The sequence below is a fragment of the Apostichopus japonicus genome, chromosome 9 (assembly GCF_037975245.1).
Source record: "Apostichopus japonicus isolate 1M-3 chromosome 9, ASM3797524v1, whole genome shotgun sequence".
Classification (NCBI taxonomy): domain Eukaryota; kingdom Metazoa; phylum Echinodermata; class Holothuroidea; order Aspidochirotida; family Stichopodidae; genus Apostichopus; species Apostichopus japonicus.
In genome coordinates, this window is record NC_092569.1 from 27,165,805 (window position 1) to 27,186,780 (window position 20,976).

At 35.6% G+C, this 20,976-nt stretch overlaps 1 protein-coding gene and 1 long non-coding RNA gene across 3 annotated transcripts; both read left to right on the plus strand.

Annotated features, from left to right (window-relative positions):
* The first annotated feature begins 6,043 nt into the window (after positions 1-6,043).
* LOC139973592 (uncharacterized) lies at positions 6,044-17,336 on the plus strand. The gene is made up of 5 exons (XM_071980394.1): positions 6,044-6,302; positions 13,465-13,758; positions 14,407-14,478; positions 15,688-15,766; positions 16,993-17,336. The coding sequence occupies exons 1-5, from the start codon at positions 6,224-6,226 to the stop codon at positions 17,288-17,290; spliced, it is 822 nt and encodes a 273-aa protein (XP_071836495.1). The 5' UTR covers positions 6,044-6,223; the 3' UTR covers positions 17,291-17,336.
* LOC139973600 (uncharacterized) lies at positions 8,743-13,028 on the plus strand. 2 transcript variants are annotated; one of them, XR_011795266.1, is made up of 4 exons: positions 8,743-8,924; positions 10,322-10,447; positions 10,753-10,924; positions 11,335-13,028. It is a non-coding gene; the product is annotated as an uncharacterized lncRNA (long non-coding RNA). The 2 variants fall into 2 exon arrangements; XR_011795265.1 differs by having other exon boundaries at positions 8,743-10,447.
* Positions 17,337-20,976: the final 3,640 nt, after the last annotated feature.

Sequence of the window (20,976 nt, forward strand, 5' to 3'; positions counted from 1 at the left end):
TTGCACTTCATACATTAAACGTATGCCAATCCATCTGGACAAATTTTACACCTTTGCCTTTTGCCAATACCTCCTGTCCGGTGTATCGGTGTCTAGGCATCTGAAAATATAGAAGCAAAAATTGGATGATAAGGATCTTGACTTGTTTGTTCGTAACATCAATCAGGTGCTTCCCTTCATGATGCTCATGAGCTGCCAATGATGAACTTGCTAGCTGCCACCATAGGCGGCCCCCACCGCACACCCATAATCATTGTATTGCCTCAAGGTATGCCTCAATATATGTCATCCCTCCTTACCATGACCCCTGTAGAATGGTAATGCATGACTGGCAGTATTTCCTCACCATGAACCTATACACTAAGCTTAAATGTACAGGATTGGCCTATGCTCCCACCAGACCATCCCTTCCCCTACCCTCCCTCTACCATGCTGTTCCCTTAGATCACACTCAACCATAGTATCATCCCCCTCCCAACTATGACCACTGTAGAATGGTAATTGCAAGCCTTGCAAGGCAGCCTATATTTCCTATACCATGATATGATATATGTACATGATTGGCCTATGTTGCCACCAGACCACCCCCCATCTTCCCTCCCTCCTCCCCACCGTGACCTCTGATCATGAAAATCCTGACGAGGAAGCCCTTAAAATATTCTGATACCTTTCAATAGCGCAAATTGAACAGCTGGCTAGGCCTATATCACATCCTGCAGCATAAACTACATGTTAGATGTATGTATAGGTTTGGCCTATCCTTTGCAGTGTGCTGCCTTTATTGACCGATGTAGCAATTTGCTACATCAAATTTGTCGCAACTATTATCAGGATCTAGAACCAATTTCATGGTAAATAGTACATGCCTATGTAAACTACTTGAATTAAAAATAATGACTGACAGCAGTTTATTCATTATCTTTGCAATGAGAGGGTGAAAAAGAAACCTTACCTTGGTTTTACATGCGAATCACAACATGAGGAGAAGCCATTTTCTCTCCTCTATCATTCTTTTCAATCAGAGCCGTATATAGAGAGAGTTTGGCCAACTGGCGATTTGTGACGTCACACGCAAACCATGGGCATCAAAATAGGTCCAGTTGTCGTTACCAGTTGCGCGAAACACGAAAAACACCACACACAATATATAGCAGCTTTGCACACTGTGCTCGTTGCGAACAAACGAAGCGACTCAGAATGTCAGATTTTGACAGGCATACGAGGAACAAAATGGATATCAGGTAATGAATTAGAGTATGCGTTAGTTAATGACATTTACGTTTATCTTCACACCTGAAATGCATAGAAAACTAGCTGAAAACCTGTCATTACACTTGTTTTATTTTACGCCTCATACTACTAGTCCTACTTTAGTCATACAAACGAAAAGCACACATCACAGTCCTGGCTAGGCTAGATTACAGACGCACAACTATAGCATCAGGCCTACATTAATAGATCCTTCAATTAAATTAAGTAGGCCTACACATAAAATGACAATTTATGCTTCACTGATCTTTTCAGGTTTGCCAAAAAGTAGTTGTACCAGAGGTCATTGTATTAAACTCCAGAAGTTACATAGTAGGATTAATATTCGGCATAACTTTTTCTCTAAAGTCTAATACAACTTATATAAGTGTTGTGAATGGATGGAATGGTTTGCCTAAGAAGGTTGAATTGCAAGTAGTGTGAATGGGTTTAAGAATACTTTGGATGAGTACATTAAGCATTGTAATTGGGTATGACATTTGATGGCCTCGGTTTTATTCCTCTCATATAGCCTTAGGGTCCTTAATGGGGACTTGAATGTCTCTCCTGGTCTTTTTTTCTACTAAACTAAACTATATACTTGAGTGTAGGAGTTAGCAATAGTTGGGAGTCTGTGGGCAAACCTAAGACTGATATTGTGGTGTTAATTTCTCAGGAATGTAGTACTAGGCTATAGTAGGTGCAACAGATTGAATGGGTCTGTCGAGAAAAAAAAAAACCTGCACAACTGAAGACTGGTGTATGTTGTAGCTTATGTATTTTCCATTAGCATATATACTATAAGGTCATGTCCTTAATAAGGTTTCATGGATCACACTGACATAGTGTGCCTACTTGTCAGTGTTGTCAACTGAGCACAGGGCTGATGACATCATTCAGTTTGTTATTATGCAGACAGCAAATGGCCATAATGATAATTATTAATTGTTACTTATTCTTCATACTGCCCTTACTGGCCTTACCTGAACAGTGATGTATAAAAATGCAAGAAGTCGTTAAGCTTTCCATTTAAGAATCGTTTCAGCCTCTCCTATTTCAAACATATGATTGGCAGGTTTCCACGTTACATAGCTTATCAAAATGGAGCTGTTCTGTAAAGCAAGAAAATCACACATATGCCAAGGGACGAAATAGTTTTAGAGAATTGATTAGCAATAATTGCTTGACAATTCTTGGAAATAGCAATTAGCATTAGCAGGTACTGCATCTTTTGCTAATCAAAAGTAATATTGATTAGCAACTGGCAATTCTTGGGTAGCAAATTGCTATGCGAACCCAGTTATTTCGTCCCTTGTATGCATGCATACAAACACACTCATATATAACAATTTCTGAATATCTTTTCAGCTGCCCAAAGGTACTGGAATGCAAGCTCTGTTGGGTGAATTAAAAAACCCTCATTGTACTCTTTTATCATGGTCAGCGTAGCTGGAACCAGCAATGATGGTGATGTGGATTTGACAGTACCTAGACAAGAATTCAATAGCTGCTTTGTGTTGAAGTGGGTTCAACTTGCTCAAGGCCATGACAGGATGACGACTAGACATTAGGATGAATTATCTGTTGCAGAGCTCTATAAACCAGGCAGTTGTTAAAACATCCATTGGGTGACCCTCACAGTCTACCAGGCACTGCATCGCAGAAGCAAAATGAAGTGTGTGTGATACCTTCATCTTATGAGAGTGGAATGGTATCAGTGTGGCCTCTGTCAATTTGGCTTCAAGTCTTTGTTTTCTTGAAAGCTGAGAAGATCTTTCAGTGGTTTCACACTGACCTCTGTACTTGACAATTCATGTGTATTTGCCAGCTCAGGAGGAAGCCAGATTTTAATTACATTAACCAATGCTGACTTTTTTTTGGACATGTGGTACATCTGCAAGGAGGTGAAGGAAGCAGTTGGAGTTGCATGGATGTGGAATCTTGTTGATAGTCTGGCAGTCTTATCCACAGATTATCCCAAAGCTTCTCCACATTGCCACATTCAGAACTTATTACATTGATAAACTTGAAAATTGCAGGAATCTAACGAAGCACCCATCAAGAGAATTTGTTTGTATAATTGTTGAAAGCTGTGACCTTCTGATGTGACAGACTAATGTGAAATAAAGGGCAGTAGATTACCTTGTAAATGAACCTTGTTATTGTTTGATTGTATCTAATGTTTGCAAAATTTTAAGTTGCATGCTACCAATTGAAACATAATTCTTTCTCTATTAATGGGATATAAATACTTCTCCTTAAAGGGTGTGGAGACTCCCGCACAAAGAAACGTCTCATGCCGGTTATCGGACCTAGTTTCGAATGCGGTGTAACAGAAGTGTTAGACACCACCATTGATCCCAGAAAATACACACACAGCTTGCTACCATCTGTAAATAGACATTAGTGTACAGTCAATACAAACATCACAGTCAATACCCACAACACAGTGCACATAGCAGCGTGGACATCTCAGGTCTAGATAAAAGATAACAAGGTATCAGGTTTCATTACTGTCTGCATTTTGTAGCGACACAAAAAAACTTCACTTGCAAGCAACGGAAAGTAAACTTTTTCAGAGCGCGGCATGCGGTTTAGGGCAAGTCTTCAATACCTTTAAATATACTGCATCGGTTGTTGTCACTTGATCATTTGCTTGTGTGTGAGCTAAACAGCTTAAATAATATGTAAAAAAATAATACAAACTTTCAAATTGCCAGATATTTACTTGCTCAAAATCATTATCCAATCATGATTTGTTGCTATCCTTGAGTCCATTATTCAGATGATGAGGCAGATTCCCTTCAACTCTCCATGGTGAAGGTAAAACCTTATATCTTAACCAACTGCCATTGAGTGTCCATTTGAAAGTTTCAAACACACAAGTGCATTGATTAAAACAAAGACTTTATTGCTGTGGTTGCAGGAACTGGATTTCAGTCTAGTAGTCACTCACCAGGTTTGTCTTTATCACAGTCTGCTAACTGTGGCTTTTTATGTTAGGAGTTTTTCTTCAGAGCACATGTCACCTTTGATTTGTAAAAAAAGTCCTGAAATTCAGGGAGTTAAAATTTACTGTCTAAAGATAATTTAAAAAGATTTTTTTTAACTTCAATCGTCAATGTGGGTGTCAATTAAGGGAATAAGGAGGTACTGATGCAACTTTGATAAATGATGATTGACTGCATCCAAATTAAACCAAGGCCTAGGCTATACTTTTGAAGAAGAAAATATTAGGCTGAATTCATGTTAGCCTAAAAAGGCTAGGCCAATGCTGACAATTAACACAAACCAAGATCATTTAACCATTTGGGCACTTGTTTATGGCATACTAAAAGGGTCTATATAATTAGGCTTGTATGTGTACACAACCCACAAGTTGCCAATGAGTATAGACCTAGCCTAACTAGTTTAGGCCTAGGCTACTTTGTTTTCCATAGACCTAGTTTAATTGGGCCTTATACTGTGCCATATTATGTAATGTGCTATAACAGTTGTAGTAATAGCAAGAATGGTCCAGGTCTAACTAAGCCCAGGCTTAACTTATGCTTCAGGCTTAACTAAGGATTAGGGCTTTACGTGATGCCTAGAGGCTAGCCCACCCTTTTACATTAAACTAAAAGTGATACTTTTTTAGGCTAGGCATAGCCTAGGCATACAATAACTAGGAATTAGGATAACTATATGTGCGACTGAAACTGCCATGCCTATGATTAGAAGAGCTGGCATAATGAAATCGAATTTGTGGATCGTAAAACGAGAGAGAATAGCCATGCATGTAATTACAGAAACCAGTCTGAACGTAAAATTCTCGCATTGCTTGTACATTACTCGTATTACACTAGGGCCTATGGCTAGTATGGGCCTAGGCTAACAGACTTTTTTTCATTAGATCTCCATCTTGTTCTTTCTACTTCCAAAAAATTCCTCTTCTTTTATGGTCAGTCGGAAAATCAAACAACAATATCCATGTTCTGACCGATTGCAGCATCCCCAGCACCATTTCTTTCATAATTTCGTACTTTTTCGTGTACACGAACGATAGTCTATACACTGTGAGTATGCGTGTCGCCTGCTAAAAAGTTTTCAAGTGGACCTATTTTACCACCCTGTGTGGGCGTTTTCCCTCTCGACCAATCCAAATCGGTTACATGGTTGGCCAAACTCTCTCTATATACGGCTCTGTTTTCAATTGATAAATGCTGCCCTCAAATTAGTGCTAGTATCTTGGTGATATTGTTGGTCATTGCTACACTGTTAGAGTAGCAGCTCCCTGGTTAGAGAAATTGTTGTATTTTTACGGCAAGATACCGACAGTCAGGATACATAAAAGAAAACCAGTTTCAACGTACGTGGTTGATTAGATACAGCAAAGTCAATACATATTGAAGCACCGAAATAACATAACGAGAATATAACCCATAACATTTAAGTAACACCTACACTATGAATATGCAAATTAAACAGTGTCACGATGTGTGTTTATTGATACAAACGGTGATAAATTGTAATTGTACATTCAAAAACAGTTGAAATAATATATATCAAATCATTACACCCACCATTACAAACAGTTTGTTCTTAGTCAAAGTTATGCGATTAAAGATGCATTCTCACTGTTAGTTCGGGTAATAATCTTTCAACATATCAGTTTCTGTAACAACAATTATAATAGCTAACGGTTCTATTGCGAAACATTAGTAGTGACAGCAAAATAAAATGAATAACAACCTCCTTCGATGTTTCTAAAAGTCAAGTGCCACAAGTTTCATTTGCAGTGCCATTGAAACTCACTACACACAATGACACTGAAGAATAGGTATGCACTTTCGGACGTGGCGCAGATAATTCTGTTATGTATTGATAATCAGAAACACAATGATATTGCATTGCTGCCAATAATTATCGTTGTTTTCGCGGAGTATAGCTCGAGTTGATTTTGCACAAGAAACGACAGGTAACTGTACACTCTGAGATGGATGTGAGAGAGAACTGTTTTCTTACTTTCTTAATTGCTGTAATGAACTCTTTGGTAACGGGCGATGAAGGTCATCGTGAGTAGTTTATTCAAATAACTTTATAACACAACCCTAATTTAATGTGTCGATTGAATGGTAATTGCTTCAGTCATATACAGAAACACACGTTTGCCTAAGTTTCATTTCAAAGTTTTCCTTAATCGAAGATACATAGTTATATACCGCATTTGTTCTCATTTATATCCACTCGTTTATCTATGGATATATGGAACAGCATTGTTTTATATCGTAAATATTATTCGCTACAATTCGTATGCCATCTCTTTAGCGGACACAAAGAGGATATCGGTTGCTATTTAAGAAATATGGTGACACCACATACGTTTACAGTCTCGTTTGGGGTTAAAATTGGATCAAGTTGTTTGGTTTTCGTGCCCGTGCTTTATCTTGATATTGATACAGAAACTTTCGTCCTTCAGTATCGACGAAGAGCTGATGCTATCTAGAAGTGAGACGGGATGCAGTGGTAAAGGCTGGTACAAATTTCAGTATAGCAAAACAAATTGAAATATGAAATTGAGCGGGAAAAATGTTAATACCGATTGTTTAGTGCTTATAAGACGTTTCTAATTTTCAAAAGACTAGTGCTGATCACCTATTAGCAGTGCCTTGGAGTTGAATTGGCTACAGTTTGGTGGTGCCACACATGAAGAGTTAGATACCGAAAAAAACATATTGATATGTTCATTAATCCACCAAAACCACTCATGATACGATAACATATGAGTTTGTCAATGGCTATCTATATTTGATAGGTTTGTTATAGATTGAGGGGAGAGAGTTACACACACACACAACTCAACTCAAAATATAGTATTAAATGGATAGTAATTCCACATTCTTTGTGACTATAGCTAGTCAATAGCTAGACTATAGCTAGTCAATGCAATTTATGGAAAATTAACACAACTGGCGAGTAGATTTGGTTCATGCTTAAGAAAGAGCATGTCTTTGGGTTTGGCTGGAAGGTAATAAATGAGTACAAACGATGAAACGTCAAAACTGCAAATAACTTGAATCTCTTCCGATTATTCGAGTTTTAACCATACATTTGATACTTAGAGAATAAAAGAAAACGAACATGTAGGTCGTCTTAAACCATGATTCATATAAATATAAACTAACACAGGGTAACTTGTGTTACAAACAAATTGCCACATTTTTTCTATTTGTAATAACTTAATGAAACGAGAAATGTAAACCTGTAACTGTAGAAGCATAATGACAACCAATGTGTTTTATATTTTACCGGCATGGAAGACACAAAAGTGAATAATAGAATGAGTCTTTTGAAGGCAAAGGGTCTTTAATGTGTCCTCGATCCTCGACATTGCGCACTTTTCTACACTGTTGAACTGTAATAGTCATGGAAAGTATGACAAGTCCCCTTTAGTTATGAGCATATTCATTATCTTTCGGATTCAAGTCTAATATTCAGTTTCACGACATTCTGAAGTCATCTATTAAGTTGCAAACCCCATTACATTGAAATGATTACAAAATATCAAACAACAGCCTCATTTTATCCATACAACAATTTATAGTGACGTTTTTCTGGGGGACTTAAATTATATTTGAGATATGGCGTAAGACAAGACAGGTTAATATAAAAATATGACTTTGAGATCACCGGATTGCAAAATGGCGCCATATGATATATATATATATATATATATATATATATATATATATATATATATATATATATATATATATATATATATATATATATATATATATATATATATATATATATATCGGTATCCAGTACACTTCTGGTGTATTTTCTCGTTGTTGTGAAGTCGTGTCAGAATGCCTAGACCTTTATACAAGAACTAACAAAATTGTAACTACTACTTTGTACACAGAGTAGGCCTACCCTTAACATATATACTATAAATAAGCCAATAACAATATCCAACATTGGAACAATATTCACATAGGGCGTTTGTTATTGGTGGCAGTCTGCCATATATGGCCATCTTGTACAGTTGGGGCCCTGCTCTTCATTTCACTGATATATGGATGCAAAGAATGTTTCTTAAATGGGGAAGGTGGGGTGGGGGGGGGGTATATATGCTTAAAAGGTTAATGTCAGACTAGACTACATATACATTGGCACATTGCAGTTTCTGTACAGACCAAATCCCATTCACCTCTATAGCTTGTGTATGTTTGTATGTAATTATGTCTGTGTACACTGTAAAAAATGTCTGTGATATAACAGCTTTACGCCGTCCATCTACTAAAATTAATCATGTTGTTAAAAAAATTGTTGTCCATTTACAAAATGTATTGTAACAACATTTTCTGTATATGGAAACAAAATCTTCATAACAATACATCAACTGCTGTGTCGGAACAAAAGCATCAGGCTCGATCCAAGTTTTCATTATGCGGTCGAAGTGACCGCGAAAACGTTACACCAAATCTTGCATCATAAACGAGAATCGTATTTTACACGTTGTTGGAATGATAGAAAGTAGCATATGCGTTTAGTCTTACGCAATCAACGAGTTTTTTTGCGAAATAGTAAAGTTAACAACTGTGTCGCAAAGTTGTAGATGACCTTTGTACACTACTTACAGTTGAATGACGCTGGGCGCGCACCGAAGGTCCGAAACCGCTGTAATTACGGTAAGTTATGATTTCAAAGCTTTTTAGTCCTTTTTAATCTAACATGAGTGCAACTATAGTGAATTGAGTCATATGAAACTGTTGCTTTTTACGTAAGCATTTATTAAACGTTCGTTTGTTGGTTTGTTTGTTTTGAAATAAGCGGCAAAGCAAGTAGGCTAGGCCGATAGCACAGCTCTCTGTCGGTCCATTGTGTGCATACTAGCACAAGATGCTATGGCAGTTCTTTGTTAGGCGAGCATATACGATCGCTTACTTCTAGCATATCGTCGTAGCTGTTTTGACAGTCATACCAAACCTAAGCTTACATTCATTCTTTCGCGGTATCGTTTCTATTGGCTATGATATAACGCAGCCTAGACACTGGTCACCAATCAGTATCTATGCTTTACTATATAACATAGATTCTCTTACGAAACTTCTTGATATCACTTTTACTGTTTAGTTTGAAGCCCCCGATCGGCTTACACTAAATCTTGGGGGAGTCGTGCAGTCCCGTCCTGAATCTTGGGGGAGTCGTGCAGTACCCTATGGCACGCCAAATGTTAAAATTCAGAAATGAACAATCTAGGCTAGGTTTATGGTTAACAAACTCTGGTCTATCACTAAAATAGATCATCGATCAATAAAATTGTTTTTTTTTTGTCTGATAAATCACGTTTTTCCAGTGATAAATCAGAATTTTACCAATACAACTTGTTTTGTTTTTCTCGCTGAATTTTGAAAACTAATTATTGGTCGGTAAAACCATTTGTTATTCCTTGTTCAATTCTGAAGGATGCTACTGCATGCAATGGGGAAACCCTGTATGTACTATGTGCCTGTCATTTGATGCCTTGGCGTATAAACTATCACAAGTACCAATGATGTTTGAACTCGAAATTTAGTATTTATAGGTATGTTTGAGTGGGAGAGGGCTTAGGTGGAAGTTAACTATACAAAAAATTCCTGAAGGAAATTTCTTTGTAAAGGGGAATTGTGATTATTGCGAGCTAGAAAAAAATTACAGGCAAAGTCTACCTCCTAGCCCTCCCCCCCCCCCACTCATCCAGAACTGTGCCTGAGCTGCTAATTGCCCCTAGCCTACTTTAAGTATCATGAACAGTTGATGTATGCACTGTTGTATGCTATACTAACCCGATCTTAGCTTGAATGTGTTGATTGTGGGTGTTATGAATTATGCCAAACTGTAACCTACTTACAGTATTAACTGATATGATTTGTCATCTGTCAATATATATGTAACCAAAAGTGTTTGTTTGTTTTCCTTTCATAGGATTGGCTTCAGCTAAACCTGAGATGGAATAGTCAGGGGCACCGGATTTGTAATGTATTGTTGGAGAGCCTGACCCATTTCCGAAAGGTTTTAATTTCCATATGTTTTTACTCTCTTGCAGATGGTTACTTGTTCATGTGGTGTTCACTCTGATACTGCAGCTAGAAAGATGTGTCACTACAGGCTTCATCAAAATCAACCAAATTTTCAATTTACGTGTCCTGAAGAAAAGTGCAACAGAATTTTTGTAAGTTATTCAGCTTTGAAAAGTCACTTCTATCGTGACCATAGAGAAGATGGTATTGAAACACTCATTTTATCTCTATCCTAAGACTATGATTGGTCTCACATATCTATGCACTATATCATCAGGTTTTGACTTTTTTTGTAGTAAAGTGCATCACGGTGACCACTGGATTCATCCAGAGTGCAAGAGTTACACTTGCAGGCTACTCTTGCATAATTTCTGAATGAAATTTCTTTTAAAATTATAATCCATGGATCTTTATACTTTAAGATATTAATAAAAATGCTTTTGTTTTTATGTAACAGGTTGCAATCCATTTCTTAGAAATAGAATGGCAATAACAGTTGATCGGGAACCTCTGCTATATCCTACATCCATTATTGCTGTGTTGAAGATGTTGTTCATGAGCTACTACGTGTTCAACATATGCTATCCCATAGTTCGAGGTTCAAGCAACCATGGAATACATACATAGAGGTACAGTTTAAACCTAGTTTCTTGACAGATTAACAAAGGAGGTGCATTCAAACTACGGTTCCTCCATCTTGTTGAGATCATGCAAGAAGAACTGCAAAGCAAGTTTGTTCAGTAATAGCTTTATGTCAGTGTCAATGCCAACAAATGTTGTGCAACATTAAATGTTTTCATTAAACTACTAGTGCACCTGTCACGGCATGCAAATAACAACAGTTTATATATAATAAAATGGATACAAACTTTTACTTATATATATATATATATTTATATATAACTTTTATGTGAAGTTTAAATAATTTTGGGGATACTATTACCAAAATTGAATAAATTTAGTTTTTAAGCACTAGGATGTTTTTGGTAAACAAGGATAGATTGGACTCATGAAACTTTTTTCAAATTATTCCCTACAGAATACTGTTCGAGATTGATCCAGGGAGAGGGTCTAGGGCAAAGAAATCTTACAGATGGTGTATAAATCCGAAAGTAACTTCTCTTTGTGAGCGGATGAAGGAAAGTAGAGAGTGATATATGCAGTGAACGTGGCCAAAAGTATTAAGCTACATGAGCTAACTGCATTTAATTTTGTTTTGTTTAATGCCGTATACTTTTTGTTAAATGATACCTCCACTTCAAAAGCGCTGAATCTGTGAACTATTCTGCTATAAATCACTAAATTTTACAGATTCATGTTACAATGTAACTTAAAGTTGATTTTTAAAATACTTAATAAACAATAAGGTAATCTGCTTGCTTCAGAAGTCTTTTAACCAAACATTGTATTTTCTTAAATACAAAATATGATTCTGTACAGAACAACCTTGTAGCTTTTTCAGTACAAGTTGGATGTAATTATATAAAAATATCCCAAATTTGAGCACTGTCAAGTAGATTTTCTGATTGTTCTATATATTGGAAAGGGTTCATTTTACCCAAAAAATATCCCAGTGTGCCTGAGCATTTCAATGGAAGTTTCATCACTTTGACATTGACCATCAATCTAACTGTTTTTTTTTTCTTTCTATTGATTTGGGAGTTGTTCTGATAGCAGTAAAACTTATTTCCAAGGGTAGCAACTGTACTCATTCTAAACAAAGTATTTTTACTAGAAGAAATCCTTTTAATTCTAAGCATATAAATAGTATTTGAGTTTCACACTGTTAATAGCTTTTTGTTTCAGGTTCAGTTTCAATGCAACTTAAGTGGTTTCCAGGTTCATGTTATTGTTTTGTTTCTTATTTCTTTAGTATGTCATAGAGTAGTATTTTGTAGTTGTTGCTCTTTCATTCTAGACACTATCTCTTTGTTAGAGTGCTAATTACAATGGACAGCAGTATCCTTGGTAGGTTCATAAGGTAAATTGACCCCCTGCTATTCAGCATTTATCAATCTTGCTTAAATAGTATTTTACCTTTGGGAGTCTAATATCATCTGGAAAGTCCAGATTAATATGCTGAAATAGTTTAGTAGTATGATAATATCACTGTTTTTCATCGCACTGGTAGACAAATTCACACTTTATCCCTGTTTTGGAATGATATCTAAACTGTTCATGTTAGTGTAATATATTGTTACATTGTTGTTTGCAGTGCTAATTCCACATTTGCTGTTTATGATATTCTAAAAGTCTAAAACACCTGTCAAGATTGCATGTTGGTAAATAAAGATATGTGTGTTTGGTAAATTTGACTCTCTCAATGTGTTCCTCTTGGTATAACGTTGATTTTTTCATCTAAATCTCTTTCATGTACAACAAATTTCTCTCCACAAAGGATTCGCCCAGGATCACAAATTACTTTACCAACATATAGCAGCTTCATTTGAATACATAATTTTTACTTTCAACCACAACTTTTTACTGTGTATACAAACTGTTATTTGGTAAATTAACGGAAACATTCTGTCTAGAAACGAAAAAAGTTCGACCAATATACAAAAAGTATCTTGAATTTTACATCACTTCTTCCATGTTGCCACATAAAATTCTACCTGAATAAATAGAAATGAATCTGTTTCTACACAAACCGTAGTTGTGCATTTACAGTTGCTGTTGTACACTGATGAAAAAACAGATGGAAACTAATTGACAGCTTTTCTTTTGTAAATATACAGAGACATTTTTTACAGTGTAAGTAAATTGTAACTATCACTTTGTATACAGAGTAGGCCTACACTTATCATATATACTATAAGCCAATAACTATATCCAACATTGGAACAATATTCACATAGGGCGTTTGCTATTGGTGGCAGTGTGCCGTAGATGGACCTCTTCTACAGTTGCACTGATATATGGATGCAAAGAATGTTTCTTAAGGGGTGGGGGGGGGGGTATATATATACCTTAAAGTTTAATGTCAGACTAGACTACATATACATTGGCACATTGCAGTTTCTGTACAAACCAAATCCCATTCACCTCTATAGCTTGTGTATGTTTGTATGTAATTATGTCTGTGTAAGTATAATTGTATATAGATATTTATTGACATTTATTTTCATTCGACTAAATGTGTTGTATCTAAATCTACCCTTTTCTTCAGATGCAAGTTACATCGGATGTTTTTCTTGGAATAGAAGCAACTCTGACATTGTCGGGAAATACATAGCCTTCAATTTATCGATACCAAAGTGTTCCTCTTTTTGCGAAGAACAACTAAAAGTGAAAGGTTTACCGTTTGCTCTAGCGAGTGGTAATTTATGTCTGTGCTTTGACAATACCACTTACTGTAATAGGGAATCGCGGTTAAGTGATAACGAATGCCTCGGCCCTTGCCAAAGAACCGAAAAGAAGATGGAATATTGTGGCCATCAAAATACTGCTGCTGTTTATGAATGCAAGTAGTATTAATGTTTCATTCTGTCCACTTTTAAATTAATAATATTACTTTAAGGTGTGCTAAAATGATACAATATAGCAAACGACCAATTACACACTGAATAGGGTCTCAACATACGACTTTATGTAATCAACAATATTTTTGTTTTGTTATTACACATTTTCATTGACACATTAAATTTCAGAAGTTCAAGAATACAGGTATCTTAACAAAATATTTCTGTCAGTGGTAGGTACATAGTTGTATGTGTTTTGTTAGCAGCGAACCAAACGTGCGAAATAATGCTTGAACTTAGGCAAAATCATCCAACTAAGTGTTCGTTTTACCTAGTGAATGTGAAATCGTGACTGGAATATGAACTTAATTCATATCACAATATTTCGTCACTCAGACAACTTTGATGAAATAAGTAAGATATATGTACAAGCAGAGGCAACACAATTGGACAACAATTGTTCGAATATTATAATTAATGAATTAATTTATTAATCAAGTAACTAAAGCCACAATTATATAGCATTTTTATAACAGAACATAGAAAGACAGTTTTACAAAGACATGACTTCAATCTAATAAGCAAAATACGACATACTATTTGCCAAATGGAAACTAGATAAACATTTCATAATAATTTATTTTATTTAGCTGTAAACGGAGAGGAAAATGTTACATGCAGAGTGACGTCACCAGATGAAGAATTGACGGTCTTGGGCACGGGTGAAGTTTTGTTTATTACTTTAATATTCTTTGAGATCTTTCCTTAAATGTTGTAATTGAGATCATTGTCGGTTAAAATTTCAAAAAGAAACATTCTTTTCTGTCAAAATTTGTCATCCATGGCACTCATCCTTTGAATCAACCATTAATTTTATGTAAAGACTTTTAGCAAACGTGATGTCTTATAATCTGAGGATTTAAATAAATTATACTGCCTTGAAGAGGACAAGAACCGAACTGTTATCTTTAGCTTACATTATACAGATATTTGTAGTGAATTAATAACTTCCACAAGCAAACAAGGAAAAACAAATCTGGCACCATTTTGGAGATATTCTTCTTCCAAAAGGCATTTGTTGGAATTGTCGTATTGCAAACGAATGACGTCATAGTGTAACTAAGATTTTATACCATTTATTTTCTCGCTGTTTTTCATTTCATTATTCGCAAAGTAGATAGTTAACAGTTCTGACACTGCAAAGCCATCATAGTTTCATATTAAGAACTTCAATCCGTTAGATACCGCTTTTGCAAAACACAACTACATTACAGATAGTAAACGTCATATTAAAATAGAAGCTGGCTTGATGAAGTTATATTTGTTCAAATGCTAGGTTGTGCGTTTCAAAACAAAACATTAAAACGTCGATAACTTTCAAAAGCAATTAAATTTAATTAGCTGTATAAGTCAGTTGTTTTTCAAAGTGATCTATATCACGCAGTCTTATGATGATTGTTAGGGTTTGTGTCACCTTAAAACAATATGGATCTTGGTCAATCGTCTTGGAAAAAAAGACAAAACTGATTATATATTCATATCTTGTTGAATACTACTTGTATGTATCCATGAAAAGGGATGTATCATTGCATTGTTTCTTCGGTACTTTCAATTTTTGTTGGGATTGATTAATTGACTGGCTAATTGCTTCCTGATTGACTAAGTTTTGATTGCTTTACTAAATGCTTCATTGACTGGCTCATTGATTGATTGATTTATATTTTGATAGTCATTGATTAATTAATTGACTTAGACTGATTGATTGATTGGCTGGCTCATTGGTTGATTGACTGACTAGTACAATTGATTGATTGATTGGACTGACTGACTAATTGATTGATTGACTGATTATTTTGTTGGTTGATTGCAGAATTCATTAATTAATAGATTAACTGATAATATTTGTCATATTTCGTCTTTCATTCATGTAGGAAGAATGAGATATCTGATCTTCGTTGCTGCCCCTGTTCTAGTCGCCATTGCAGTTTTTCTTATGCGCAGATGCCAAGAGTATGTCAAATAATCATGTCCTTATCAAAATCATAATTCATAATGAAAGATGGTTTCATGGATTTTATTTGATCGTTAATATTTCCTCCCTTCCACAATGTTCATGTATGTCATTATTAATCAAATGCAAACAGTAAATTCAACTTTTTAAACGATTAGTTGACGTTTTGCTTCACAAGTTTACATGAAAATCATCTAGTTAGGCGGATAATTGACCATGACTTATTATAGGTATTGTTACCATGTTGAAATATTTGCCGAACGTCTTCAGAGTGAATAACAGCCGAGGGACAACATAACTTTTTCGAAATTGAAATTAACTATAGTATGGTGAATCTCACACACTACTCCATTTATGGTCCTTCTTTCATTGATATTTCATTAAAATAGCTTGTTTCTCCCGTTTCAATGCCGTATATTTTAATAACATCTGGATCGCACGTTTGCACAATCAGAGAACTTACCGTCCATTGAAGGTCAATGTGACATGTTTTACGGTACCACTTACGTATTATTTTACCCCATATCGGGTTTTTAAATCATGTTTTTTCAATCTAGTCCCACATACGATAACACCAAACTCGTAAGTTCTCGTAATTACTCGTAGGTACCATGCGCTTAAACTATTTGAGGCTGATGGTCAAGCACGTGGATTATTACGACGTGTAGAGATTTATTTGCACTCTGACAGAAAATTGCTTCGGCTGGATCACGGAGATTGTGTATGAATATCATAGATTTCAATATACCCGCTTTTACGTATATACGGTATCGAAGCTTGTGTTTTTTAAGGACAACGCAAATTGTATCGTCTGCTGTTTTTAAAATAGTCCTATGCACCGTGAAACAGAATCTTTACCATACACGAAATATAAATGGAGCTCGTTTGGCACATACATCTCGTTCGCATACATCAACTACAGACTTGGCTTATTATGATGAAGCAACTATGTCGCTGGCTTCCTAAACAAATTATTGACCTTATTACATCAAAACGAAAGAATTTCATAGTAAGAAGAATGAGTTTCACTTAAAAGTATGATGCATTTAATATGATTTCATTGTTCGCTTTTTACAGTAGACTATCCCCACGTTTCTTAATTCTGAGTCCCCAGGTGGAACAAGTCACCTGACCAGCCATGCATGGTACATTTCTCCCGTCGCCTATAAAATGACATGAAACATGGGTCTACAACCTTACGTCGGTATGTTTATGTTTACCACAGAATACGTCGTCGACTCATCGAAATACCACACCCACCATCCAACAATCCTAGAGAGGAACAAGTAACGTATACCGAGTACGTATCAACTCACTACGCATCAAGTCGAGCTTACCTCCGCGATGGAAACAAGACAGACTATTACGTCTTACACTGTCCTATCCGAGACAGCAAGGACAATATCTCTGGCTACACGACTGATGAAAACATCTTGGCAGATGCTCCCGAGAGAGAAAGAGAACAAACTTTGTGTGAACGACCATCCATTGTTGTAGATACATATATGGACATATACGCATGATGAGTGTATGTTTCTTAGGTCTAGAATAGTCTAGTAATATTTAAAATATATAGATATATGTATATGTATGTATATATATATATATATATATACATATATATATACATATATACATATATATATATATATATGTATATATATATATATAGATAGATATATGTATATATATATATATATATATATATATATATATATATATATATATATATATATATATATATATATATATATATATATATATATACAGTGGAATTACGACCTTCCATACATACAATCGGCGTCCGTGGCCTAGTGGTTGGGGTGTCCGCGTACAGAGCGGAAGGCCCGAGTTCGAATCCCGGTGGAGGCTGGAAGTTTTTACACTGTTCTTGATTTTCCGACTCATTACGATTTTCATTTATGTATATTCATTTGCCTTTGTCGTTTACCTCCATTGCATTAGCATAAAGTCTGTTCAAAGTATCTCTTTCGAGATCCGGCTTTGGGTATCACAGATGATTTCGAGTTGGTTAGCATCATGTTTGATCTCTAGAGTAAGGCAAAATATGTCACCAAAAACAGAACTAGTGTTGTTCGATACAGGTGACAAACGCCGACAGTGGAATTACGACCTACCTTACCAGTTTCGAACCTCTGGACATACAATCGGCGTCCGTGGTGGGGTGGTTGGGGTGTCCGCGTTCAGAGCGGAAGGCCCGAGTTCGAATCCCGGTGGAGGCTGGAAGATTTTTCACTGTTCTTGATTTTCCGACTCATTACGATTTATATAAATATATATATATATATATATATATATATATATATATATATATATATATATATATATAAATATATATATATATATATATATATATATATATAAATCCCATTAAGTCCCATATTATGCATTTTTATGTACGTCCTTTACTATGCATTTTATCTTGAGTTTCCATTTGTGTGTTTTTTTCTTTCTCTTTCGTTTTCAAAATTTAAATTTGTATATAGCTGCTGTAAAATGGGGGATGCATGTAATATCACATTTGCTGTCTCGTACTTCATTCACTTCCTGTTGTAGTATGTATGAACATACTGTATTTATATTTGAGCCGAAAATATACAGATTATGCCAAAAAGAAAGAACGTAACTGTTCAAAAGATATTGTCAACCTCTCCATCACAATTGACAACACTTGACTTCAATAAGTTTTTTGTTCAGTTTCGTCGACAATATTTAAAAACAAAATGTTAAAGGAGTGTTATTTTGAAAGTGATAAAATTAAGACATCCTCCTAGGTATACTTGTTTAAACTATTTGTTTGTAGTTGTTGTTGCTGTTGTACTTTCAATTCACCAAATTCACCGAAAGTTGATACATGATTCATTTATAACTTCGAATCGATCTTTACCATTTCGTCATCCGGACATTTTTTGTTTTAGAATGATGAAGAACCTCTGTCTAAAACCAATTAGATTATTTCAAAAATTTCTATTTTCTACAAAACTATTCAAAACCTAAGCTCCCAGCTCGTTAATTGTACCTTTTTGTGGTGAATCTGTCCAATGGAGAGATCTGCAGTTTAGAGCTCAGGGTTCATAGCCAATGGAGTAACATGTATAACTGTTCTCATGTTATGGCTTTCCCAAGCTATCGCTACTGGCCTTGGCATGGCATGGCAAAATTATAATTTATAGTCAGTTGACTGCATCGTGTTTACGAGTAACTCATCGACTCTCTTATTATGTTGTTCGCAGAATTGGTACTCTTTGCTGGCTTGCGTTATGCACCTGTATTAAGGTTCAAGTTACGCGATGGCAATGCCAGTTCAAGTTTGTGTGTTTACTTTTAACGGTTATGTTGTTCATGGTTGTTGTTCACTGATATGTCTGACTTAGTAGGCTACAGAGTTATATGTAGGAATTTATCTTCTTTGTTCGTTGTAGTGAACCGTCCCGAGTACATTTAAAGGACGTCTGTCTGAAGTATGTGTGAAGGCCATTCGAAGTCCATATAGTTGGATACAGAAGAGTAAATAAAACGAGATTCACTAACAATTCGTGTTGGTGTAATGATTGCAGTGGACGCGTTTACGAGCGCTACGACGAAATTACCCTTATGTAGTGTTGCGCCTACATAAAAACAGTTGCTTCAAGTTTTCTTAAGCTTCTTAAGTTTTTTTTTTTTGGGGGGGGGAGGGGGGTCTCCTACTTTGCTAAGCCTTGAAGGCTTTATAGGAGACTTCCCGTCACACTGTAAAATGTGATGAAACAAATAAATATACAAATACAAAATATACAAAATAGCAACTGACAGAGTTCATTATAATTTTGAATGTAAACTTCTATCTAATGCCAGTGTCTAGAAATGAATAATTTTTTAAGGAAACGCACCCAGGATAGTACATCTGGGGACGACAACCTAAACAACACGACCTACCCAGGCTGAAGCATAGGGCGGGTCATCAGTCTCAAATCGAGGGGAATCGACATCTACCGATTTAAATCGACATATACCAATTTCCTTCGATTTATACTAGTTTCCAGCAGCTTAAATTGACTTATACCGATTTAAATCGACATATATCAGATTAATTGGACATATCATCGATTTTAAAGTTATGCAAAATATTCTCTATACGAGCGATAAACTCTGCAAGTTTAACATTGTTGATAGTCCAGATTGTACGTTTTGTGGTAAATCTATTGAAACGGTCATCCATCTATCCATTGACTGCCCAATTATTTCCCCGTTGTGGAATACCGTGATTAAGAAACTTAACTGTATTTATAGCATTGACGACGTCAATCAATGTAGAGACTCTTCTCGGACTGGGGCTTAGCAATAATCGCAGGGAAGGAATTCTTTGCGACTTTCTGCTAAATACATATGAGCGTACAATCTGGAAGAGCCGAGTCATATTTGTATATTTGTATAATTATTGGTTTTATCACAATTTACAGTGTGACAGGAAGTCTCCTATAGAGCCTGCAAGGCTTAGCAAAGTAGGAGACTCCCCCCCCCCCCCATAAAAAAGAGAGAAAAACTTAAGAATAGAAAAAGAAAAGTTAATAGTAGCATCTACAATGATGAAATAATCGAATTGACGCTAATTGAAATTAATAATCCTAATATACAATACTAACAATCTTTATAATGATCTCAATCACAAACACACACAAGAATAAATCCATCAATAGTGAGAAATAATTTCAGTTTGGAAATTCCTTTTGAATACAGAGTAAGAAGGCTTATTCTTAACATTGTCCTGGAGATTATTCCACGTTTTTATAGCACGAATACGAGGGTTAAAAGCACTTAAAGTACTTCGTTGGGATAAAACATGTGCGTTATTACAATGGCGTGTTTGATGGTTGTGGATTAGTCTATTACTATATATAAAATCTTTAAAAGCCTCGGGTAGCAATCCATTCCATGCTTTATATGCAAATGTTGCAAGCTGGACTCTTATAATATCATTTAGTTTTAATAAATTTAATCTTTTGTATAATGGGGTAGTATGATCACGTGGTGCAGCATGTGATATATGGCGGATAGCTCTCTTCTGGAGGACACATAGGTGATTAAGATTTGTAGAATAGGTTCCTGACCAAATAGTCGTGCAAAAAGTTAATTGGGGTAAAATCAGAGTTATATAGAGTGTTCTGAGTATATTTGGAGGTAAATAATGTTTTAATTTGCATATAATACC

What these genes read in the sequence shown, in the direction of transcription:
- LOC139973592 (XM_071980394.1), top strand. Translation starts at nt 6,224, where the DNA reads ATGGATGTGAGAGAGAACTGTTTTCTTACTTTCTTAATTGCTGTAATG. An exon ending in TACTGCTGCTGTTTATGAAT is followed by an intron (nt 13,759 to 14,406) that starts GCAAGTAGTATT and finishes TATTTTATTTAG; the next exon opens with CTGTAAACGGAGAGGAAAAT. An exon ending in CTTATGCGCAGATGCCAAGA is followed by an intron (nt 15,767 to 16,992) that starts GTATGTCAAATA and finishes TGTTTACCACAG; the next exon opens with AATACGTCGTCGACTCATCG.